General features: G+C 42.2%; 4 protein-coding genes across 4 annotated transcripts in view; 2 read left to right on the top strand and 2 right to left on the bottom strand.

Annotated features, from left to right (window-relative positions):
* The window catches only part of rgs7bpa (regulator of G protein signaling 7 binding protein a), a 9024-nt gene extending 2813 nt beyond the window's left edge, over positions 1-6211 (bottom strand). The window contains exons 1-5 of the mRNA XM_012820647.2: positions 5589-6211; positions 4001-4167; positions 1348-1478; positions 691-835; positions 400-470 (exon numbers count right to left, since the gene is read on the bottom strand). Of these exons, the coding sequence (XP_012676101.2) occupies positions 400-470; positions 691-835; positions 1348-1478; positions 4001-4167; positions 5589-5717 (643 nt within the window). The 5' untranslated portion in view covers positions 5718-6211. The remainder of the gene's footprint in view (positions 1-399; positions 471-690; positions 836-1347; positions 1479-4000; positions 4168-5588) is intronic.
* A 255-nt stretch (positions 6212-6466) lies between these two features.
* LOC105894157 (5'-nucleotidase-like) lies at positions 6467-12302 on the top strand. Its single transcript, XM_012820631.2, has 8 exons — positions 6467-6658; positions 7104-7255; positions 9334-9917; positions 10176-10323; positions 10632-10797; positions 11076-11223; positions 11884-12067; positions 12211-12302. Exons 1-8 carry the CDS (start codon positions 6513-6515, stop codon positions 12300-12302), a joined length of 1620 nt encoding a protein of 539 aa, XP_012676085.2. The 5' UTR covers positions 6467-6512.
* A 673-nt stretch (positions 12303-12975) lies between these two features.
* Positions 12976-15909, bottom strand: rnf180a (ring finger protein 180a). The gene is made up of 3 exons (XM_012820630.2): positions 15511-15909; positions 14681-14806; positions 12976-13393 (listed from the first exon to the last, which is right to left on the bottom strand). Exons 1-3 carry the CDS (start codon positions 15632-15634, stop codon positions 13191-13193), a joined length of 453 nt encoding a protein of 150 aa, XP_012676084.2. The 5' UTR covers positions 15635-15909; the 3' UTR covers positions 12976-13190.
* Positions 15910-22209: 6300 nt separating this feature from the next.
* htr1aa (5-hydroxytryptamine (serotonin) receptor 1A a) lies at positions 22210-24023 on the top strand. Its single transcript, XM_012820629.2, has one exon. The coding sequence runs from the start codon at positions 22586-22588 to the stop codon at positions 23804-23806; it is 1221 nt and encodes a 406-aa protein (XP_012676083.1). The 5' UTR covers positions 22210-22585; the 3' UTR covers positions 23807-24023.
* Positions 24024-26126: the final 2103 nt, after the last annotated feature.

The following is a 26126-nucleotide window of genomic DNA, read 5'->3' on the forward strand; positions in this document are numbered from 1 at the left end:
GTGTGGATGCAGTCCAGTCACATCTCCAAGCACAATCACCATCATTAGACACTTCATCCTACCAGGTAGACAGCTATTTATTTTTTGAGATAGAAAAAAGTACAACAGATCGGGGGAAAAGGTTCACAAGGGCTGTGGAATTCTTTGTTTGTTAACCCAAGGGATTCCAGAATGGTTCTACAACCCAACATCAAAGGGTTTTGATCTTAAATGGACATACAAAGAAATTAGGCTGGTTATGAAACTACGAATTACATGTCTCTAAAATAGTATCTGCTGATCATGCAAATGGAATTGTATAAATACTGCTAAACTGTATAGCACATAGAAGACTCAAGTAGGCATGAGACGGGAGTCACTTCTGAAGTACTTAATATGAAAGAGACTGAAAAAGTGTACCTTGGTTCTTGAGTGGTAAAGGCATTGTCTCCCTGAGTTTGCTTAGAAGGTTCTTCATCTCTCTCATGTCCCTGTAACAATAATATTACAGGTTGTCTCTGTAGTGATGATCTGCCATTAATACTGAGGCAAAGGCACTGCTATTAAAGCCAAAAGAAGGTGCATTACTACATGAATAAATAAAACCACAGCCCATGACTAACCACTTGCAGAGCAGATACAAATAATCATGTAGATAGCATCTTCCTGGTGCTGTATCTCTCAAAGACATCAACACTCAAAATACAATACCTTTCTGAGTTGTCAATATCAGTGACTACGAGAAGAGCAGCCTGAGAGCTTTCCACAGGGGAGGAGGATGTGTCCTCTAACATGGGGATGTCCGAGGCGTCCTCCACCCTGCTCTCCATCCTCTGAAGAACAGAGGAATTCTTACCTGCAAAGATCATTGAGCATAATCAACTTCAAAATCATGCATGCATTCCATCCTTGTGTTTTCTTCCAATGGATGTGTGTTCCTTCATAATACTTAAAACCGTAATATAATATGTATGTATGTCATATATAAACAATATTTCATACAACATTATACAATATTGGCTGAACATATGGGTGTGTATAATATAATACATACCCATACAAATATGACCCATCACAATAATATTTTATTTAAAACTTTTTTTGTTCATAAAACATACTGCCAGGGAACACAAAAGCATTGATAACCCAAATCTGCTGTGAGATCAAATCATTTCAGAAAAATAATTCAGACTCAAGACACTAGACACCAAAGCCATACCCCATTTGCCTCTAAAAGAGATCTACTTTGCCAGATTTATTTCAGCACTGAAAATAAATCCATTTGTGTTTGACTGCCACTTACAACGATGCCATTTTGATACTGTTTTTTTTTTTTTTTTTTTAGCCTTGAAAAGGCAACCTCCTGACCTTTCCTGTGGATCTGCAAGGATCCCAGCAGACAGACCGACTTGAGCATCTCAGTGATGTACATCTCCAGGCAGCACTGGAGCTGGATGAAGAGCCTGCAGATCTCAGGCTGGATCTCGCCATCCTCAGGGCTGCATGGAGACGGGATGTGGGGGGAAGGGGGGGGGGGGGGGGGGTCGAGGTGCAGGATAAGACAGGAGTACAGATTCAGGTCATCTCTATTACGATACTGTCTGTGATGGATTTAAAATACCACTTTCTTTGTCAGCAGTTGTTATCCTCATTTATTCACATCAACCAGCTCCCCTCTGCATTTTTTACATCTTAAATTCTTCTATTGTTTTCGCCCACTAGAAACATAAATCAGTTCATGAATGTAATATGTTGTATTATATTATTGTAAAATGTGTTTCTATTGTCACTTGCACAATGTCTATAAAAAATGGAACAGAGGTGGAGGAAAAACTAGAGGGAGATGTGACAAACACGTGACAGCCTACCATGATAAATAAGATAAATCAGCGGAGCTTGGAACCTGTGGAGGGCCCACGGAATCTAGCAGTCCAGCAACTGCATTCATTTAGACAACATTCCTACTGAGCAGACACTACTCAGGGTTTGATCCGAACCCCTGTACATTTCCAGGGTGTCTCTCAGTAGAGTCTGGTTATTTATGGGCTGAACCGCACCCCTCATGTATGGCAACACGGCACAGGTCCTGGTGAATTATTCAAAGTGCGTGAATAGTTTATGGGCCTATAGGTTTTTTTTTCCCCTCTTCCGGAACATGATTAATGCACACTGATCTAAAAAATGTAATAACTGACAAAATTCACATTCTGACGCATAAAAAATTAATCAGACTTGGCATTTCCTAATTCAAGTGATACAAATGAGCTTCACACTGACAGCATATTGTGGGTATTCAGTCCTGGCTTGAATCAGGGATAAATAAATCTACAAAAGTTTCAGGATTTCTGTATCACTGACAACACTGACTTGTCAATAGCAAGAAGCTAAGCCGTAAAAAATGTTGCGGTTCTTCCCAGGAAATCAGATTAAGTCGGTATGAGTTTTTCTGTCTGATGGGTTCTAAGCCCTTCAAGGTCATTAAGATGAAATTTGATGATAAAGATGTTCAGATAAGCTAGACTACTTAACCTTCACTGGTGCTGCTCCTACATGGCGATATCTAGTATGCATACAGCGAAGATTTCCACACAGTGTCACCCATTTGCTAAAATGATGAGAAAATGCAAATTGCAGCAGATATGTTATTCACAGACTATGTGCCTTGCCAGATGATTTAAATGGTAATAAGATTATTCTTGGGCACATCACAGAAGCGTGCCTATTTTGGGCTTTTCGACAGTTGGGAATAAATTCAGATTACAAACTTTTCGAAAAACAAATATATGCTTTTGATCGATGCTAAAAGCAGTCTGTAACTGTTGACAATGGCAACATACAAGAACTGTCATTGTGATGTTTCAGCTCAAAGACGGCATCAAAAACAGTGGCTAATTTGTAAGAGCTGAAGCTGAATTAGTGCAGTGTCTATGCGATTATTTCTGCCCACACCATCTGTGAGAATGGCAGTTATCATAAATCTCATAAACATCAGTTTTCATGAGCCTCGTTTTGTACGTCGGTTTCGGAGAGGCGACACTGAGTCTTGCTTTGCTAGATGAGAGGAGAGATAGGCTGGAACCTAATAACGTCTTCAGCGTAAAAAAACAAAACAAAAAAAGCCTACATTGACAGCAGTCATTATGGAGAGCTTTTAGGGAGGAGGAGGAAGATGTTTGGTGGTGGATCTTCATAATGGATATGTGTAATTGAAGGAGAACAGCTTTGGAAAATAAGCCTCTACGATGTTTGCGGATTGGCAGTAAGTGCAGTACCAACAATTACTGCATATGTTCCACCGAAGGTACGGAAAGCTGATGGTTGAATTATAAATGCAGTCCCATTAAATGGACGGAGATAACATTTGTATGCGCCTCATTTGATAAATTTAGTGCATCTAGACCACAACCTTTCAGACTGCAAGAGAAACATAATCCAAGTACTACTGTGTCCAATGAACATTACTGTATACAATGTGTTTAGAATGTCTTTTAAAAAATGTCTTTAAAAAAAACTCTTGAGAAGAAATTCTTGTTTTTGTACTCTACTTTGGTATTACAACTAAAATGTCAACAGTATGCACTTCAGCATCACTGTATAAGATATGTTGTTTTAAGCATTTTTAAATAAGCTTGTTTTCATTCAGATTGTATTTACCATTTGGTAAGCAAAATCTCTTCACACTGACAATGCAAACATGATACTGGGAGAGGAACTGACAAAATTATAAACAATTACAGTATTGTTCTTTCACTTTTATCAGTCTATATTGGTCTGCAACCTATTGAAATCTATGTACTGGACAAAACAAATACAAGGAAGGTTGAACCAACTGTTGTCTTACCAATTTACACAAGCAACCCAACCATTCAGTATGCTACCTTTACAACATACATTATCAAAGAATACATCAGAAGCTATTGTACTGGGTTCCACGTGTTTTTTTTTCATAATTGCCATGATGAACCAGCAAAACAGATATTGCTGTAATGACTGGCAATAGGATGACTGATTATTTATTTACCAGGATATGGCTGATAGGCGCTGGTGTGCGGTTTGTGCCATCTCACAGCCCTTAATGCGGGTCTTGTGCATCTCTGCTCGAAGTGAGGGACAATCCCTTGACAGTTCTCCAATGGAAATGACCAGCTCGCGATACAGAGCCACCAGGGTATTGAACTCCTGGACGATCTGAAGAGGAAAAGACAAAAGACTGACAGTGATAAAGAATAACACTAATTGTTGGAAAGTGCACCGCATAAAAGAAAGCCACTTTTTGTTTGCACTTCTTGATCAGCAGGCAACATGGACAATAACCGCTTTTTGGAACACCAAATCCCTGTTTAGATCTGGACAGTTTACCTTTCAACCTTTAATTTCTTGTTTTAACAAGGTTGCTGCTAGTATTTGAATTCCAATAAATATTCAAGATAAAGCAGCCTTAATGTATTTGGTGATATGATGATTTTAACACTTATGCCCTATATTCATCAGTGTGTTTCTCAACTCAAAAATAGAAAACTTAAAATTAGAGTGGAATTATCTGGTTGTGCGATCATCCTTTACAGGGTAGCCAGAAAGCATAGCAAATGGCAAGACAGACATAGCAAGAGAATTGTGAAGAACTATGTTGAGTGAACATACTCAGTTCACAAGCAACCAATAAAAAGGGAGGGGAAAAAAACACAGAATAAGTCCAGTTCCTGTTTCCACAGAATGTTATCACTACAGTCACCATTTGCTCAGTGTAAATGGTACTGTTGCTGGCATACTACACTGAAATTGAATCCACTACAAGTCAAGCCCAGGGCTGTGACCTTTAATACCTTGCAGCAGGTAACTGAGGAGTGTAGTGGCCACTGTAGCGGTCAGTGGGACACTAAACTATCTTTCTAATAGTTAAACTGAACGAGTCCACAGGCCAGACAAAGAACCAGAAGCTGCTGTCACCAACTGTCATACCATATAAATATGAAATAAATTCAAATAAAATAAAGTTTTATTTAAGGTATGAACAAAGCACGTTATGTTGTGCAGCCTAATTCAGGAACCATCCTAAATGAAGATTGTGTTTAGGTTACTGGAAAGAAGGAAACAACAGGAGGAGCTGCAAGTATCAGTAGTCTACAAAAATTGAAAACCAAATTGGTTTGCTGTTGTCCCATGCATACTTCGTGGGCGGTCCCTAAATCACATACATTTCGGTTTGAGAGGGGGAAAATAATTACGTCTGTATCTCCCTACTGATGAATATCAACTGATGACTACTGATATGTGAGCAGCTATCATACAGCTTTACGCTGTGAATTACTTATAAAACAAAGACATACAGTTAAGTAAGGCCAGATTTCAATTAGCCTATACAGATGCGATGATAACCCAGGACAACAGGCTGGTGTTAGCTATGCGAGTCATTTACATCATGGAAAGCACAAATGTCATCTAGGCAATTGCTCGACTGAAAACGTTGCCTACCCTAACACATTTTCACATTGCTCTGTTTATCATCTGTTTGCATCCTCTTTCAACGCAATTATAGTAGGTCATCACATAAACACAGGGAAGGCAATGGACCACAGGGAAAACTATTGTCATGTCGCATGCATACCTACCATTCTGCAGTCTGCAACGGCGCATTGGGCTTCGCTATCCTCGCGCTCCGTGTACGAAGGCTTGCTTATTTGAAAAATGTTCCCGGCTGATCTGGGGCGGTTCTTGCGCCCATTCGATGCAGAACTCATGCATACGCATCTAACGCTTTAATCCCTTTGATGTGGGACACGCTGTCAATTTTACCTGTATCCGCGTATGTTGCAGCTACTCTTTCTATGTTACACAGTTGCCGTGTTGTAGCCTGTTAAGATGTTACAGCGGGTGTTTTCCTTAGTAACCCGTAGCGCGCAGGACCACTGAAGCTCTTGCAGCTCCTCTCTGCATCACCACGACTCCGAGGCGAGTCACCTTCACTTCAGCAGAGACCCGCTTCTAAGTGGAATGTCTTATGTAGTATCGTCCACACGTAGAGCAAAGATATATTAAGACGTTTAAAGGCAACAGCATCATCAAAGCTGCTGAAAGGCTGATCTCCGTACCAAGAATAGGCTAATCAAAATGATAAATTAGCCTAATTATATTAATGCGCACTATTGCAGCCACTGCGCAGCCACTAACCCTCATAAACAGACACCTGCCCCACACAGCGGGTTGATTTATGCCATCGCCTATTTAAAAGCCTGATGGTGCATAAAGAGAATTCAGAAATAGAATTGTCACTTCGCTGTGATTAGCACCTTTTATCCCCAGATTATGTTCCACTAATTTAAACAGCGGCTTTGATAATACAAAATAATTGTTTCTCCACAGGATTTGCTATTGATCAAAGACTTAAAGGCCAGGCTATGCACTTCCACATTTCACATACAAACTGAAAATCATTAGCCCTTTACAGACATAAAAACACTGAACGAGTCTAATGACAGAATCTCCATAGTAACAGAACTGCAAAGTTTTGCAATTAGTAGATGAGGTCGTGAGCAATGGCTGATAATGTAACGACACAAATCACACATAGCAAATGTTGCAGTCCTACTGGGGACCTAGGAGCTACATTTACTATTTTGCATTTTAACGATGTTTACGAAATAGAAGCAGGACCAGATGAACCAGTCGGTGGAGCTGCAAGGTTATATTAAATCATTGCCATTATCATTGATGTGACAGACAACGTTATCACTTGCTATGATAGCTATCGCTAGCTATTGTAGATAGTTAGCTTACACTCTAGTTACCTTTATGAAAGTTAGTGACTTATACGACTTTGTACTAAACAGTGCCTAAACGTTATCCCACCATTGATAGTCTTAGTCTGTTTTTGTAAGTAAAATTGGGATTACGTTAGTAGAAGTTAAACTCTCACATTTGCTAAATAAGACATGACAAAATGTTGGATAATTATCTTATTAGCTAGATATCCTAGCTAGATAGCATAGCTAATAGTTGAAGTATTGGTCACGGACAACAATGTCTGTATTTTGTTATTAGGCTAATTCATTAATTATCTAAGGGAAAACTGGAAATCAGTAGCTATGTTGGTGAATTATTGCCACAACTTTTACACTCTTTTCCAGGTTTGCAACAGCACTAAAGGAATTTCAACATTTGAACCCATTTATTGCTTTTAGTGGTGACTGTTTGAGTCCATCACTTTTAAGCACAATTACAAAGGGAAGACATATGGTAGATATTCTCAATGAGCTGGAAATTAATTGTGCTGTGTATGGTACGTATCTGAAGTTATAGGCTATAATTGAAAAAGTTTGTAGTAAATGTGTAAACAAATGTGTAGTAAATGTGTTAACAATTGCATGCCTGTTCTAAGGGATACTTCAAGGGAGCCTTGGTGAGGGGGGAAGAGCGGAGTAAAGTGGGGGACATGTCCTGATCTGCTTTGTGTTGGCTGCTCAGGCTCTTTGGTTGTTGTGCTGCTTAGTTTGCCAGGTGTGGGTCCATGGATGTTGCTATGGTTCCCAGGTGTGCCTCTCTCTAGGTAAACCTGAGGGAGAAAAGAAACACACAATAATACATTTAGCAAAACATTTAAAAAATGCCAATCTGTGCAATACCAAAAACACAATGTCACTGAAACTGATGAAGCATATGGTTGACACATAATAACTGGTTTAAACCATTTGCATGTCATGACTTCCTCATACCTAGATGTTTTGTAGAGCGAAAGCATTTTTAAAATGTGCAAAACAATGAGAAATTGATGTTATGATCCTCACAAGTGACTTGATGATGTGGAGGTTGAACAGTTTTGAGAATTTTTACCTCAGATAACTTTATGCACCGATCACAAGAGACTGACAGTTGGCTAGCTAGTCGGGTCACGGCTATTTACCTCAGGTCTACTCTAACTAAATAGTCATCAAGTAAAGTGCGTCTCCCAAATTTTTTAACTATCCGACCAGTCGGCACAAGCCAACCCATCGCTGTTTACCTTGTGGGCAGTAGCATGCTTACATAAGATAGCTGGCTCAGACACCTCGCAAATCCCCTCAGACGTATTTTTCAGTTACAATAACGGGGTTTTTACATTGCACAGTGTCTATTCCTCGGTAACTTAAACTTTTTTTTTAAAGATTTATTTATGGGCTTTTTAGCCTTTATTTGGATAGGACAGTGAAGTATTTTGGACAGGAAGTGAGGAGGAGTGAAGAGGTGTGGAGAGGATCGGGAAACGACAGCAGGCCAGAATCGAACCTGTGTCCCCGCGGGCATTGTAGCCCGTAAATGGCTTTTTGGCTCCCGCCACAGTGCCCCCCAATAAAACAACTTTTATGTACAAATACGATCATCTACGGAGTTTGGTCCGCCATCTTTTTTTTTTAATTGCTTTGCGCAACCCACCAACCGAAGGAGAACTCTAAATGTTCCCGAGTCCATCGTGACCACGCAGTGACGCAGTCGTAGAACCATAACGCCACCTTAACTAGTACTAAACGGACGCTGTCCATGTAAACAGTGCTGAAATACATCGTAGGCCCACTCAAGACGTCCTTAAGCCTTGAGTGCCCTGTGCTTTGACACTTGCAAGTGTCCTCCAGTGAGTGTCACGCTGTCCGAGCAAGAGTGCTTTTGGGTATGCTTGAAGAAGGAATTTGAGGATGAGGGAGATGTCAAGGACGATAGTGAGGAAAAAGGTAAATAGGCTAAATATAGGCCTATGGCTAATTTTGACACAGCACAAGGCTATGCCTATATCGTTGTTTAAGTAATATTTTCGACTTGTGAATGTAGGCTACAATATGCCCCTACTCCTGCCCCCCTTTAAAAAATAGTTAAAAGAAGTAAGCTTAGACAAATTGAATCAGTTGCTACTTCACTAATGTCTTATTTCATAACTTTGCCAATTATGTATCTATAGTTTAATCATATTTCTATAAGCTTAAAATAGCTTAATTTTTTTAAATCTAAAAGCTGATGACTATAAATAAATATAATGAAGGATGGGGGCGCACCATTGCAATAACAATGACAAATGTATTGTTAGTTGTAATTTCCCTGTACATCCTGCAGGTGACCCCAGTGAGAAGTCCTTGTTAAGAAGCTCTTAGACGTCTACGACTACTCTGGAGCACAGATAAATCTACGAGCGTTTTCAAGTAGTACTTAAGAGGGATTCCACAAACTACTTAGGCTTACAATGTTTTTGGGAATCCTGGCCCCTGTAGTTCTATGACAGAGTTGACAGATGTGACATCAACTTGACCTCAGTGCTGGATAATCTCCAATTGTAAAAATACAAACCAAGTCTAGCTGTTTACAATGATATGATTTTCTTCTTTTCATTTTCAGGGAACCATGAGTTTGATTTTGGCGTTGATATGCTCGAGGAATTGAGGACACAAATGAACTTCCCCTGGTTTCTCAGCAACGTCTATGATAAATTTACTTTGCAGACTTTGGGTCACGGTATCGAAAGTCGCATCATTGAATGGAATGGGTTCCGAATGGGCCTCATGGGGCTTGTCGAGGAAGAGTGGTTGGACACTCTGGGAACCGTGGACAAAGCCAACATTGATTACATTGACTATGTCGTGGTAGCCGACCGTCTTTCTAAGGAGCTTAGAGAGAGCGGTGCTGAGCTGATCATTGCTCTCACACACATGAGATGGTCCCACGATATTCGGCTGGCCATGGAGGCGAAATCGTTAGACCTCATACTTGGAGGCCATGATCATGAATATGGGGCTCGTGAAGTGAACGGCATCTGGATAGTGAAGAGTGGATCTGAATTCAGACATCTGTCAAGGATTGACATCAGGAGGAAGGCTCACATGACTTACGAGTACAGTGTGGAGAGAAAAGACATATTAAAGGACATAGATGAAGATCAAGTGATCAAAACCATTGTGGATAAATATAATAATAACATCCAGGTACATTTATGTTAGAATGTATTAGGTATTAAAGGTCTGGGTATAAAGCTTTTTTGAAATTGAAACATTGCACGTCATGCAAAGCTGTGGCTGCTAATATTGCCAGGACCAAACAAAAGAGATAGACAAGTGTTTTTTTATTTAAATGTATTTGAAAGTAAAGTGTATTTGTTTTGATATTGCTATTGTTTTGGTATATTTCAGGGAACACCAACCATATGGGGATTATGGCATTAAAAATGCAACACTTTGTTTCAGTACATGATTGGGGAGGTGCTGTGCCACACTAAAGTGGACTTAGATGGCCGCTGTGCAACAGTTCGACAGAGAGAATGCAGCCTGGGCAACCTGATCACCAATGCCATGCTGGAGGCCACCCTTGCAGACGTGGCATTGTTGAATTCAGGTATACATCAACTCGTATAGCTTTTGTTTGTATACTGAACTATGACATGAGATCTTAGAGTTATAAAGGTCTTTGAAGGTAACGTGTATTTAAATGTAAAAAAATATTTACTGACTATGACACCATTATAACCAACGACTCTGTTTTATTCTCAAATACATAAAGTGACTGTATCAGGTTTTCAAGTGTCTGCCAGTAAAGCAATATAAAATATGTAAAACAGAAAGTACAGGAAGATTTCTGTAGTCTATTCTAAGAGGGTCTTAAACATTGTGCGTAAATAAGAGAACTTTGGATGTTCTTGACAGGTAGTCTGCGCTCAGATCGCCTGCACCCTGCAGGTGAACTCACCATGCGTGACCTGCTACAGATCCTGCCCATGAGAGATCTGGTGATGGTGGTGGAAGCCACTGGGCAGCAGCTTTATAAGAGCCTGGACAATGCAGTCAGCAGATACCCTGCACTGGATGGAAGGTAGACGTTAACACAATGTGAAGTTCATAAGAAAAAGATCTATAATTGGTTTGGTTGGTATACATCTTCAGTCTGTGAGTAGATTTGTCTTCCTTTAAAGCGCCAACATTGCCATTTAACTGAACTTTGAACCCAAGGAGGCTTTTGGTGACATTTCTCAACAGTCAAGTGTCTACTCACTGAGTCTTGTGTATCAGTGCAGTGTTAACCTTCTGTTTTGCATGTCCATTGGTACTATGGCCAATTGTAACTGTGAAATATAATTATGACTATTCCAGGTTTCTGCAAGTTGCTGGAATACAGTTTGGCTTTGATCCCAGTCTACAGCCTGGATGCAGGGTCATTGCTGAAAGTATAAGGATACAAGGCAACAGTCTAGAACCAGACAAAACATATCTAGTGGCGATGAAGGAATATCTAACAAAGGTACCAGAGATGTTTGCCAGGTCTGGTCTCTCTGCTCAATGTCCAAATTCAAGGATACTCCTACTGCTGACTCAAAATCAGGCTGCACAAACCATGTACTCATTGGTAAACATTGTTAGTGCAGGTGCATGGACAAGTACAGTGATCTTTATATTCATATGCAATTTCTGCACTGATCCTAAAGGAAAAATGTCTACAGTTTCAAGTTTCAAGTGATTTGGTGTATTTGAAATGGAAAAGACATTTATTGGAAACACATTAGAAACTGGACAAATAAATGTTCTTATCTTCTGATAATCTAAAGCGGTTAGTTATCCCTCAAATTTCAATGTAAATCTGGTCTGGAGTAAGGTTTTAGATTATCAGTGTAGGAATATGTGTGTGATATATATAATTGGTAAAATGTAACCACATTACAACCACACAACAGAGAGAATTTGAGGGTATTTCAGAAGGTGGAAGTTGTGCATTTGGGTTGTAAACATTTGGTGTGAAAGAAAATGTGTGTCGTCCCCATTTCATTGAAGCACACATATCGCCATCAGGGTGGCAGACAGAGATGAACTTATAAAACACTGAACATCTCCTTAAATTCCATGCCAGGAGCTATACCAACATCAAACTGGTTGAGATTCTGAAGATGCATGCGTTTGTTTGCAGGGGAAAGATGGGTATTCCATGTTTACTGACTGTCCACAGAAGTATGACGTAGAATCCGCACAGGTCCTCTCCACAATCGTCATCAATCATTTTGAGTCTGGGAACATCGTTCAAGGCCTCAAAACCTGCATATCTGGCCATCGCATGGGTCTTATCAGAAGCACCAGTAGCCCCTCAGTCACAGGTATGTCAATCCTTTTCATACCGGCCTGATAAACAAATCCTCTTCAAAACCCCGGGGACCATTTCTGTGTAACCATGCTCATTTGACCTAGACGTCAGACGTCTCACTCTGGTCTTCACCTGTCCACTGTTGTCTTCCCACAGCCATTGAGCGAGGTGCTGACGTGCCCGTGGCTCTGGTGCCTGCAGTGGAGGGGAGGATAGTTCATGTGTACACTGAGAGCCAGTTAGAGTAATGCTGCTAGGGGAGGACAGCAGACACTGCTATGTTTTAGACAAAGTGAGCAACAGATTCTGTGTAAGAGAGTGCTTATTATTTCTTATCAGTACCGATGGATCGAATATTTATATTTAGTAAAGTTATATATGCTAAATGCTATACCGGTGAATACATATATTTGTATTTAGTAAAGCTGTAATCCTGTGAACTATTTAAAGTGTGGAATGTACATTAAATTGGAACATTCTGATTATGTTGGTGCAGTCTCATTGAATCCCAGTGATCCCAATGAAAACTGAGTGTGTCGTCACCAGGGTAAAATGAAAGTGCTCTTCAACTGAAAACTGATATAACTATAGTAAAATATGAGTGTATGATTGTGGTACTGATGCATGAAAGTACTGACAATAAATACTGAATACGTTGTGGTGGTCAACAGGCAATTGAAAGTCATTTTATAGCAGATTTGGTTTTATATAAAAATATATAAAAATGGAAAATATTAATGCCATTATTATAGCAGATATAAATAACAAAATAAACCCCCAAAATAAGCCCTTTACAGAAAGAAAGAAATGCATGTAATTAAAAATATCAAACAAGATTCAGAGAGAAACTTTACTATGACAGCAAGAAGGAAACTGCTTATGAAAACATTTGAGTATGGATTATGTTTCTTGTCTCTCAGTAGTATTTTGGGAAAAGTTTCCTCTGCAAGTACTTCTTTTGTGAAGTCAATAAAAAATGATTTGTTTGTTATCGAACAGGTATGAGTGTTACACATGCGCAGAGACATTTGACTCAGAATCAAGCATGCATGCAAACTGATGCATTTTAAAAAACACTGTCAATGTCTGGCTTCCTACATTTCTTAGCTCAATAGCTAATCCCTCCAACGGCCATTTTAAAACGATGGGAAGAAGAAGTAGCAGAGGAAACAGAAGACGATGAAGCCGATGACCCAGTTGACGGAGTAGATGTAGATGATCACCATGTCCATGTCGAATCGCCAGCCGCGCGAGTCGTCCTCAAAGTCCAGCGCGTCAAGACGGTACCCGCCATGAGGAAACTGACGCCTGCCAATTGGACTAGCCTGTCTCTGGAACCCTGGAAAGGGGAAATCTCATTACATATTGATGGGAAAGTGTATCCATGTTTGACAGTATAGTCCCATTTATCAGTTCAGTCATCTGTCGTAAATGATTCGAAATATATTCTGCTAGATTTTTTGCCCTTCTTCGGCCCAAGTACATAGTCCCATCCCATCTGAAGTGTTTTTTGCAGAGTGTGTGTTTGTTGTTCTGTTGTTCTGTTCTTGTTGCATTTGTAACTGGAACTGAAAAGGTAGCTTAGCTTTGTGTGATTATTTCATTTATGTCTTCACTAGCAAGTTAGCTTGGGTGTTTTTGCCCCTATGCTCACCTAAGGGCTTTTTCATTATTGGTGGCCAAGCAGCGAAGCCACCTAGAGGGTTTTTACGTATTATTATTATTATTATTATTATTATTATTATCATACATCTTCTTCTGCCATGGGAGTCTATGGCAGCCCCTAGAACCGCATGGTCAGAAGTTGTGAAATTTGGCACACTCTTTGGGACCAGTCCCCTCATCAATTTCACCAAGTTTCATGTCTCCCATTTGAACCCTCTAGCACCACCAATGGTTCAAAGTTTGTGATGTGTGAAGAACTGCTTATATTTTTACCAAGTAACTGAACTCTGTGTTTTCCAGCACTGAGAATAGCTCACTAGGATAAGTGGGTGTCCTGGCAACGTCAGAGGTTCGAATCCAGCCAAAGCCGGCGAGCTTGTCATGTCTCTGATTCTCTGTTTAGCGAGACTGCAAAGGAAGCCAGGTACACCTGTAGTCAAGCTGTATATAGTCAATGCAATCCTCACACAAACTATCAAAATTATTTTAGATTTTCGAAACCAATAGCGCCGCCAAACAGAAAGTTGTGTCGTATCTCAGCAAATCTTTGATGGATTCACGCCAAACTTGCTGCGTGTACTCGGAACCCTCTTCTGAGGATGACGAAAGTTTCTTCTGGGTCATTTGACCCCTGCTTGGCCACCCCATTGCTGCTTGCAGCTATATTTCATATTGTTTTTGTATGTTTGTGTTTTTTTCGTGCGCGTGGGTTGGTCTGGTGGTCGGGAGAAGGAATGTCTGTTGAGAAAGCGCTGCAACACAAAGAGCTGGACGAAAACAGGCAGCAAGGACGCAAGTGAACCCTGTAACGCGTGTGGACTCTATTGTGCAAAACATTTCACCTTTAGTTATATTTAACTTTCCTGTCTCGTGCATTTTTTGTATTTGTGTTTTTTTTTAGCAGAGTAAATGGCTGAAAAAAAGCATTGCCAGATAATGTCCAATATGTGAGTAGGCTTACCGCCCAAAATCCTGAAGATTTTCCTGCAGCTGGGAAGAGGCCACTTAGCACAGGTGGCCTTCTGGAATGTCTGCTTCCGTAACAAGTATTCCTTTGGGAAGAAGGTCCGAGCTGTTTGATTTAGTTCTGCAAGAAAAGAACATCACTGCATATGGAGAGAGTGAAAGTGGATGTAATTGTTCAGAAGCACTTTCGGCATCTGTGATTTGTATTTGTTGAAACAAGATAAGCTTATGTAGTTTTTACATCATGGTAGGGCTGTTTGCCAGGTGTTTCACCAGGATCTTATGCAGTATAGGTGTATGTTGATAACATCTTTCGGCCATTAAATACAAGTTTATTTTTTTATCTTTTCCCCTCTTCTCTGTATTGGGCACGGTCCTGTGCTTTTAACATTATGTCTCCATGCACCTTGGGTTGAATAATCAACTGATTGTGTATTCTAACAGTCTTCCTGCCCTATTGAAGTCAAGCACCGTGGCCGGATATAAAGATCACAACTGGACCTGGACCTGTCTGTTTTTTATGGAACCCTCGTAACATCACATTAACTGGAGTGGCCGGAGCAGTGATGCATTAGCCACCACTTGTCCATTTGAACTTAGTCAGATTCGATAAATACAGTAGCACATATGGTAATTACTTGTAGTGAAGAAAATGCACATATTTTCTAACATTTTGTATATATTCATTAGTGTTTTGTTCAAAGGGGACCTCTAACAGTAAAAGAGGAAAATGATCTCATTATCTTATAATTATTATCATGGCTGATGAATCAAATCTAAATATATAAATGTATCTACTGACGCATGGATGATTTTGTGACTCACCCTTCTGGAAAAAGACATGGGATATGATGGTCCTACAGAGCGGGCAGGGGGTGTTGGTGGGGCTGTTTTTGGCCAGGGTGCGCAGGCACGGCTCGCAGAAGATGTGGTTGCAGGGGTGGCACATGTAAGGGCTGAAGTACACATCCAGACACACAGCGCAGATGTAACCCTCACGGTCCCTGGTGTGTAGGTCCTCGTCCTCACTGCTGCTGGAGGGGTTGCCCGTGGAGCTCTTTTAAAAACACACACACACAAAGAGAGAGAGAGAGAGAGAGAGAGGAAGGGATGTATTACACCAGGTAATTCACACTGTTTGAGGAACAGTTGCAAAGCAGCCCTCCATGGTGAGGGAGGCACTGGGGAATCCCACACATCCTGTTTTGCAAAGCTTCTCCCATTGTCACCCCTTTCCTGTGATAAGTGGAGCCATGTCAGAATATAGTTGGGAGTTGGATGATCCATTTAAAGATGTGAATTAGGCATCAAAAAGAGTAACTCAGCTGGGTCTCTAGGTAGGTTAATACATTCTGGAAAAAGCAATGTTGTAAAATAGCGCTTAATATAATAATAATAATAATAATTCATTTTATTTGTAACACACTCTTCATTCAGAAGAATCTCAGAGTGCCAACATAGTAGAAACTAACTATAATTATAAAATAAGACTAGTTAACATAAGCATAATAGAAAACTTAGTGACAGTGATTTATCACAAGGCCAGAAATGCCTTCCTGAATAAAAATGTTTTTAGTCCAGTTTTAAAGGAGTCCAGCGTCTGCGTTGCCCTTAGGTGGTCAGGGAGGCTGTTCAATAAGCGTGGCGCTGCCGAGCTTGGTTTTGGGGACGCAGAGGAGCGAGCTGTTTGAAGATCTGAGGGTGCAGGTGGAGGTTTGGGAAGTAATTCATTCTTGCAATTCTTGCAATATCTGTCAAATGTGTACCCAATCTCTTATGTGGTCACATGGTACATACAATAATGTATTGTTTATAACATACATATGTACATTTTTTTGTCTTTTTAGGGAGAGAAAACTACTCTCACACCACAGTTTCCCTGAGACACGTTGTGTGAGTAACTGTGAGGCTGGCTGTCAAAATACAGAGTTCTATTAGGTGTTAGTATCCTGGTGTGTGTGTCTGGGTTTTAGGTCCCTCGAGAAGACCACCGTAAGCCCCCAGAAAGCAGCCAACCACCTCACATAATTACCTGCCTTACACCTCACACTATCTCCTGGGACCAACACTTCACTTCTCAAAGTGTGTCATCCTGAACCGGGCAAAGTGCCTCCCAAAAACCTGCTGCAAGTTGAGAACAGCCTGGCTGACCCCTCTGCATTAAAAACATCATGATGTGTAAGGTCTCGATGCTATGGATATTCTGATGGTTTTTATCAAGATACCTGACTATGTACATACACTGGATATTATTTTCACACAGCATATTCACATTTCTGTACTTCTGTAGGCCAAGCATGGTAAGTGGCTAGACCATAATCCTTGCAATATTGCTAACGCACAAGCTCAATAAGACGTCAGTTAGCACAGTATGACCAAATGCGACATCATCACAATTCACGTGTCTATATGACATTGTGTAATGTCAGCAGCAACAAGACTACAAATCAGTAGCTAAGATAGTGAAACAATGAAAAACTTGATGACCGGGTAGCGTATAAGCAACCCAGTAAACAGGGGACGTCCCCAGGACGTTAACAGGACATTCGCGTCGTCCCCAATTGGTCCCCACCACAACGTTCGCTAGCGGACGTTACCAGGACGTTGTTGACGTTCGTAGCAAGTCTACGTGTGGTCCTTCTGTGACGTTCGCAATGAGCCTTAAATCGGACTTTTAGGGAATGTTCAGATTTGGTCCCTCGGCACACGTCCACAGGACGTCCTTCAAAACGTCCCCGTAACCTTTACCTGTGGTCCTTTGCTGGACGTTCGCATTCGGTCTTTCAAAAATGTCCCCTTGACGTCCTCTCCGAACGTTCCCTAAACGTAAATGTGTATGGTTCCCTTGACAGTCGGGGGACGTTCTGTCCCGACTGTCAAGGGAACCATACACATTTACGTTTAGGGAACGTTCGGAGAGGACCATCAGAGGATGGTCAAGGGGACGTTATTTTGTTTGCTGGGAATACGCTTAAAGTTAACAGTAGCCAATACGGAGGTCCTGTCCTCACTTGTATGAAATATGCAGTCAATGAGTGTTCGGGTACAACAGCTGATAACTACCCTCAGAGTCAGGGCAACATCCCAGTCTGATTAAAAATGTTCTATAGCTTTCCAGAACATTAGTTTGTCCCCCTCCTCGCGCGCGCACACACTCACATTCGGAGGCTCTCTGCCACAGCCTCATCAACCTGCCAACTCGGAGGCAACCCGACTCTACGGAGAGGACAATAGCGGCCTGCGAGAGTGGCGGCGTGTGACAACAGCTCTCTCGACAGCCAGTAATCACCCCGACTGATTCATTCGATGCAGATGGCTCGTTTCGAGGACAGTGCCGTGGCACATCTCCTAGCCGCTCCACAGATGAAATGAACTGCGCGGGATGTGATGAGGATGACCACGGATAGGTGTTGACAGCCAGCGGCAGAACATTTATCCGAGGCCACGTTAGAATAACACATTTCCAACTTGCTGTTGCAAGTGCTACCAGTCAATATTTACGCACGTTTCCTGAAAGAAATAATAAATGTTCCAGTATTTTTGGATTCTTTTCTTTAGATTTTCACTTTCAGGCAAAATTGCATACAGGTCGAGCCAACAACCATTCCCAGAAACATTTTAGTTTCTTAAGCGTCCCCTCTGCAGATTGCAGATCTCAGTGTGACAAACTTCCACACTTGCCCTTTCTGCTGTCAGACATCACTGGGTGCCATTATGGTCTTCAGTGCGGGGCAATCAGTGCCCCCTGCTGACAGAATTGACCTACTGAAACTCCATTATTTTGTTGATCATTCAGTTAATCCATGCATACTTTGCAAACTACTATTAGCCATGCCATGCTGGGAAAAACAAAGACAGCACCCAAATACAACAAGCTGTTTCAAAGCAGAGGAGACAGAAACAGTTGGTGTTCCATATAATCATCTCATTTCATAACTCTTGTCTCTCAGAATATCAGTCAAATACCTCTCCTATTTTCAGAAATCAAGCATATTTCTTGCAGTTTATTTGAATCAAAGAAGCGTATCGCTCTTGCAGTGCAGAATAATTCTGAATCTTAGAACATACAACATGGGTCTTAATCCATCAAGAATTCTTGGAGCAGTTTGAAGCTAGATTTTATGGTAATTCAAGCAAGGATTATTGCCGGAAAGAGTAGCATGATACAGAAATAAATATGTTTAAAACACTGCCATTTAAAAGCATCAAATCTGAGCTCAGTGTGTGTGTGTGTGTGTACGTGTTTGTATTTGTATTTGTATTTGGGTGCTTTTTATCTGTGTGCATGTAGGCACTATTGCTCCTAAAAATCTATATACTGATAAGATTTTGATCAGTGTGAGTTCCTCATAGATCCACACCAGTTTGTGAAGAACGACAGATGGCTTCTCTACACTTTCTCTCTACTCAGACTTTGGTGGCGGGGTCAAAACACCATCAGCCAGCCAGCACTCGCACAAAGACTCTTATAGGTTGCAAGTCACAGTAGATGATGTTACCTGCATCTGCTCCTGCAGCTGGCTCTGCCTCCAGCGCTCCCTGCGCCTCTGCCTGCGCCTCAGGCCCTTGATGCGGTTCCTCTCCCTCTTGCTCAGGCGTCGCTCCATCACACCGGCAGAGGGAGTGGAGGAAGGAGACGACGCGGCCGGAGGAGTCACCGTGGCCCCCTGCGGCAGAGCTACTCTGCCTGGCTGCTGCTGTGGTTCATGGAGCTGCTGCTGCTGCTGTTGTTGCTGCTGCTGCTGTTGTTGTTGCTGCTGCTGCTGCTGCTGCTGCTGCTCGGTTCTTTCCTCCTCCTCTTCTTCTTCCTCGCCCTCTTCCTCCTCTCGTTCGCCTTCTTCCTCCTCTTCCTCCTCTCCGAGCTCTGAGCTGCTGAGAGACACCACGCGGTTCCAGAGTGTCACGGAAGGGCCTTGCTGGCTCGTGGCAGGCGAGGTGGGTGCGCCCTGGGAGAGACCTGCCGTGTGCTCCGCTGGGCCATGGGCTCTGTGCCGGGGCTCAGCCCTGGAATGGTGAGCAGCAGCAGGGCGTGATGAAGACGGCGAGGCCCGCCTGGAGCCTGGGAGCGCAGAAGCCTGCAGGACGCCAGCAGATGATGAACTGCCTCTGTCTGAAGCAGCCCCCCTCTGCTGATGCTGAGGCCTCTTTACAGCCTGAATCCTCGGCTGCTCCGGACCTTCCAGGGAAGGAGTGCTCGGCGATAGGACGCCCGCCTGGAGGCTCCCCTGAGTGGGGCACTCCCTACCACCTCGCCCCTCTCGGTTATCCACGGTTTTAGAGTCTGCGCTGGAGGCCTTCCTGCTCGCGGGCCTGGATGTGGTCGCTGCCGGCCCTGCCAGTCGCCGCGCCACATTGTCTCCAAGCTCGGCCGCCTCCATCGACGGGACCCTGCTCTCCAGACCCAGAGCCTCTGCCACCTGCACAAGGTTGCCAGTCGAGTTGGCTGCCTCCTCACAGAATGCCATTGTCACACATACAAGCGTATCTCTGCCCCAGGACTGGCAGTGGGAAGCAGTGACAGGGGAAAAAAAAGGCAGCAGCGACAGCAGCAGCCAGCACCAGGGCCTCCCCTGTAGTATCCGACCCAAGCCCCCTACCTTCCACACACGTCCTGAACGTGTGTCCTATGGGCAGCTGTCACTCGCTCCGAGCCCTGAGCAGAACTGAAGCCACCGGAAAGCACACGCATACACACACACACACACCTACACACACACACACACACACACACACACACACACACACACACACACACACACACAGACTCACACACACACACACAGACACACACACACAAACCTTTATTCACAGGCCAACACACACACACACACATTGCAAATACACTCACTGAGGTGTGCCGACACATCCTGGCCCCCTATGCTATTTTTTTTTACTCTGTTGACAAAGTCAAAGCCCCCATAGTGAGCCTCACAATAGTGGCAGTTCAGCTTCCCAATTGTCCCAGGGCCTATAGAATCACAACCGCCAACAATGCAGTCATTGTGGGGGGAAAAAAATCGGCGAAATAACCAGAGCAACCTTTCCCAACTAACAAGGTCAGCTCTTTCTGCTTTCTGGTTGATCAGCAGGGGTATGAGAGCAACAGTACAACGCTGACCAGACAAAAGGGGCTTATAGATCAATACAACTACTGGGCATTAGACAGACTAATTATGGTCATCAAAACTAAATGTTTGGTCCAAAATATGCACGTTCTAAAAAGAATTTCATTTCAGATACAATAGAACTTCAAAACCACAACTCCAAAACAAATCTTCAGGCACAGCTGTTTGTTTACTTGAAGTTAATAAGTACATCTTGATAGGACAGTGGAATGAATTGAAATGTCTGTGAACTAATAAAAAGATAACAAGTCAAATTAGCTACACATTTTAAACGACTTCAGGAAACTATTGTTTGTCTGCCATGGTTTGGGCAAATAAATGTAATAAATGAAATTAAATGAATTTACATAGGCTGGCGTTCTTGTTCACGTTCACAAATGTGTTTAACAATGTGTCTAAGAGGAATGCATGTTTATTAATCAAATTCGAATGGATTGTGAACAATATTTGGCAAACATGTTTACGGGTTTGTGTTCTGTTTCAACAACAATATTTTAAGAAACCCATACAACAAGCAGGCACACAAAAAATGAGGAATCTCCGGTATGAGGACTGCTTTTGGTCGTGCGGGTGTATCCAAATGAAGTTTCCAAATGTGTTACTGTTTGGGCTACAGGTGAGTCAGATATACACCAGGTGGCAGCATATTTCCTTTTCAGACAACCCAGAAGAGCTGTCTGTGGTACTGAAATATATTGTAAGATTAATTGTGACTTTTGCAAACAACAAATAATGGTGTTTTCAGTGATAATACAATTCTAGAGATAAAATTAGATAAACCACTATTTCTACGTTCTTTAACGTCAGAAACCTTTTTTTCACGGGCGAATGTATGTATGCGTATAATGTAAATATTTCGATTATGGATCAAGCCCATTATCCACGGTGTCAGGAAATGTCCTGGAACACAGGCTTGTTAAATAACACTTCTATAGGCCAAGTCACACTAAACATTCGAACAAACAAGACGAAACGGTGAGACAAATAGTTACAAGTCGTCTGATGCAATTGCAAAAGATACTTTGTGTCAAATTGCAGTGGCAAGGTTTTAAAACGCTTGTACCTCACGGCCTTTTGACGTGTTTTCACTCAGTATGTCAAGACACGGCATCATGGCAGAGTTTTGGACAGAGAACAGACAGAGGACTACTTATTAACTTGTTAGAAGAATACCAGTGTCTATTCAACATAAGTCAAAAAGCGTATGCAAAGTCTCAAAAACAAACGCAATTCCACTGACTGCTGGCTAGTCAGCTTAGTTGGTTAACTTTGCTGGCCAACTTAACAGCTAGCTAGTTCATATTCTGGCTACGAGTGGTGTAACAAAGACGTTGTTATGGAGATGTTGGTGCTGTTGCAAGAAGTTGCTGGTGTCAAGTAGTTGCAGCTCGTCACGTCACGAATCTTTGGTCCGAACTGACCTTAAAGTGCACAGATAGACGCGCGCGGGCGCACTCTCTCCATGTCTCTCTTCCTCTGTCTTGCACACACACACTCAAGCACACACCCCTCTGGATCGCAACCTCGCTGGAGAGGGGATGGTTGGTCGTACAACAAAACGTGGAGTATGTTAACGACTTCTTCGCCATTAGACGTCGCACCACAGTTGGTATAAATAATTTCATAGCATTACCTGCGATTGTACCTTGCGGTTCCAGTGCTTTCTGGTTACCGGGTTTCTCTGACGGCATGCGTCCACACAGTCTTGGCGTCTCGCTGGATACCCAGACCGTGGCGAGGGATTGACATTCCCCAACACTGTTTGCGCCAACGAGATGGAAGGCGCAAACAACAGCACATATCCAGACGTCCTGGACCGGAACAATCATACAACAGAATTATCTGAAGTTGCATTAAGCTATCAAATTGTCACGTCGTTGCTTCTTGGTCTTCTAATTTTATGTTCCATATTCGGTAATTCGTTTGTAATCGCAGCAATTGCCTTAGAGAGGTCCCTTCAGAATGTCCAGAACTACCTGATCGGGTCTTTGGCCGTTACGGACTTAATGGTGTCGGTATTGGTTCTACCTATGGCAGCTTTGTATCAGGTTTTAAACAAATGGACTCTCGGGCAGGACATTTGTGACATTTTCATATCTCTGGATGTGTTATGCTGCACCTCATCGATTCTACATCTGTGCGCAATAGCCCTGGACAGATACTGGGCTATCACGGATGCAATAGACTACGTGAATAAAAGAACTCCACGGCGAGCTGCAATCCTGATCAGTGTGACGTGGCTGATTGGGTTTTCCATTTCAATACCACCTATGCTGGGATGGAGAAAGCCCGAGGATCGGGCTATCCCTGACGCATGTACAATCAGCCAAGACCCGGGATACACCATCTATTCAACTTTCGGCGCGTTTTACATACCGCTCATCCTCATGTTGGTTCTTTATGGGAAGATATTTAAAGCAGCCAGGTTCAGAATAAGGAAGACATTCAAGAAATCTGAGAAAGGAAAAATATCAGCGACGTGTTTTACCGTGTCACCTGTAATCTTCCACAGAAAAACTACCGAAGTGACGTACAATAACTGGAAGCAAAGCGTGGAGAGCCCGGGTGGCTTGTGCGTAAACGGCGCCAGAAACAGTGGAGAGAAAACAGAGTCGTTAATTGAAAGCGACTCGAAGTGTCACCTGCCGCTTCCGAATACACACCAATCGGTACCGGATTCTGAAAGACGGAATGCGAAAAATATTGACGCCAAAAGGAAAATGGCTTTGGCGAGAGAGCGCAAAACAGTAAAAACTCTCGGGATAATTATGGGGACCTTCATCTTGTGTTGGTTGCCATTTTTCATTGTAGCTTTAGTTCTGCCATTCTGTAAATTGAGTTGCTTTATGCCAGACTGGCTAGGAGCAGTGATCAACTGGCTCGGCTACTCAAACTCTCTCTTGAATCCAATAATATACGCCTATTTCAATAGAGACTTTCAAAATGCATTCAAGAAAATTGTGAAATGCAAAAATTTCAGACCGATCATTTGTTAATTTGAAACTCATCTTTGGTATTGTTATGGGCACTGTATTTCCGAAATTAACATGTTACTCAATGTCATGAATTAGAATGCAACAAACTGACCAACTGAGACAGATCTATGGTATTGTGTAGAAACTGTTTGGTCGACAGCACACAAACACATTTGATGTGTTTCTGCAGAGGTGTGCAGGGACAGGAATTTGGCCCTGAACTTGTCCACAAGGATCAGCCCACAGATGGATGTGTGTGTGTGGTGTGTGAGTGTGTGAGGGGGTTGGGGCTGCATGGGGGGTTATCTGCTGCAGGGGGAGGCATGGGGGGTTGGGGATTGATGCAATTATAGTAACTCCTGATTCCATCTCATGTCCTCTCCTCATCTGTCTCATATTGTCCACTCTTCTCTCCTCTCTAAACGCAACTCTCATGTGTCCTGTTTCCTCCTATTTCCACTACTTGCGCTGTCCTTTTCTCATGTCTCCCCTCCTCCCTCCCAATCTCTTTTCCCTCACGACTCACCGTGGTCACAGTAGGCCCATCCGGAACATCGACATAAAAAGTTCCAGAATTATTACAGCAGACGTGGTAGATGTAGACTACGAAATAATAACAAACCTGTTGATGATGTTGTTATTGTTTTTTTTATATTCACATGAATTCAAGTGAAAAGGGAATACGTTTGATGGGCTAATTTCACAATCCTGCAGACATTTTAAGTGCGTTGGATTATTTTTGTTTAATAATTTATTCATTCATTTTAAATTCATAGGATTTCAGTCTTTTGAAGGATATAGTCCTTATATTTAGTACCATAGTCTTTGCTGATAGTGATACAGTCTATTTATTGTTGATAGGGGATTTTGAACGTCTTCAGGGCTTATGCGATGGAAGTACCCAATGTCTATCCCAGGACATATTTCAGCAGGCACAAACTAAAAGCCTATATTTTAACACGACATCAACATGGCTCAGGCTAAACAGTCACTAGTAGCCTAACCTATCAGTGGGGTCGTTTATAACCACAAGTTACAGCAATTTAACTGAGATCGTAGCATAGCCCATACTTAACATTAAACTTACCGTTTCAGTTTGCTCCTCCAAAATAGCGTTTCTCCCACCGACTCATCCAAGTAATCAGAGGCCCCTTGAAGATACTGGTGCCCAAACAGTATGTCAGATAAGAAAAATCCAATGCCTGCTTTCTTTTTTGTCCTTCCCTATTTCGGCCCCTCCTTTATGTTTTGGCCTTTTATGCTTGTCCATCGCTTTCGTTGACCATCTTACAGCTGGGCGCTACTTTTGCATGTGTAAAATGTTAATGCGTAGTAACTAACATGGGTGTTATTGTCAAATGAGGCCGGTGCAGGAACACAAACGCAGAACGTTCACATGCGCAAACCCGAAAGTACGGCAGACAGTGAGGGCCGGTAAAGAGACAGACAGAGCCGGTAATGACTTGATGGATTTTTCTGATGGCCCACCCATGCTGCGGCCCACCGGGATTTGGCCCGGTGTACCCGATAACACGTACACATCTGCTTTGTGGTGTACCAGTTCAGTAATCATAAACATACTTAAATGTATAGTCTTTGTTGTAAAGATAACATCTGCTTTATGACATACTTAAAAATTAAATAAATCTAACTTGACTCAGATGGTTTATTTGTTTGTTTGTCTGTTTTTGCTGTGGGTGTATTTGTGTATTTTTCGGTGTGTTGCTTTCCAATGAATAGGTGTAAGTTTCACCATTTGCCTAAATATGGAATATGAAAAAAATATGAGTGAGTGATTAGGAAACTGTTTGTCCTTATCATTTCAAATATAAAAGGTATAAGGGAGACATCACATCCTCTATTTCACGCTAGTGAATTGAAAGTCTCCTGGAGTGAAAAGACTTCACAAAACGGGCGAAGGGTCTAGTATAAATTTAGACCTCATGAAAGAGGAGCAGATATAAATCTCTGTGGATCCCCAGGGTTTGACCGGACCCAGAGATGAGAGGGAACCAGACGGAGAGGCAAAGGTTGTCTGGAGAGAAGTCCAAAACAATGGAGTCCAAACTTCAGCAGTCACCAACATAGTGAGTTGATTTGAGGTGTGTTGTTTCAAAACGACCTGCGATAGTGACCTGCAATATTCCCACCTAATTCTCTCTGCATTAGTAGACTTGTCATGCAATTAAAGGCTTCAACATCCATGCATGTCACAGCAACAAAAAGTTCAGACTTCCTACCTGTTACTACAGAATAAAGCTGGCATTGGCATTTGATTTTCTTCTGTGTGTTTTGCTACCTGCAGCCTGTGTTGTTCTTGGTTACCATCTACCATGAAGTT

Source organism: Clupea harengus, chromosome 18 (assembly GCF_900700415.2).
Source record: "Clupea harengus chromosome 18, Ch_v2.0.2, whole genome shotgun sequence".
NCBI lineage: Eukaryota > Metazoa > Chordata > Actinopteri > Clupeiformes > Clupeidae > Clupea > Clupea harengus.

Coding starts and splice junctions, on each gene's coding strand:
- LOC105894157 (XM_012820631.2), top strand. CDS start 6,513: ATGGCTGATAATGTAACGACACAAATCACACATAGCAAATGTTGCAGT. Junction 6,659..7,103: donor CCAGTCGGTGGAGCTGCAAG/GTTATATTAAAT, acceptor ACTCTTTTCCAG/GTTTGCAACAGCACTAAAGG. Junction 12,068..12,210: donor CAGTAGCCCCTCAGTCACAG/GTATGTCAATCC, acceptor GTCTTCCCACAG/CCATTGAGCGAGGTGCTGAC.
- rnf180a (XM_012820630.2), bottom strand. CDS start 15,634: ATGTGCCACCCCTGCAACCACATCTTCTGCGAGCCGTGCCTGCGCACC. Junction 14,807..15,510: donor CCATGTCTTTTTCCAGAAGG/GTGAGTCACAAA, acceptor CTTTTCTTGCAG/AACTAAATCAAACAGCTCGG. Junction 13,394..14,680: donor AATCTTCAGGATTTTGGGCG/GTAAGCCTACTC, acceptor TCCCCTTTCCAG/GGTTCCAGAGACAGGCTAGT.
- htr1aa (XM_012820629.2), top strand. CDS start 22,586: ATGGAAGGCGCAAACAACAGCACATATCCAGACGTCCTGGACCGGAAC.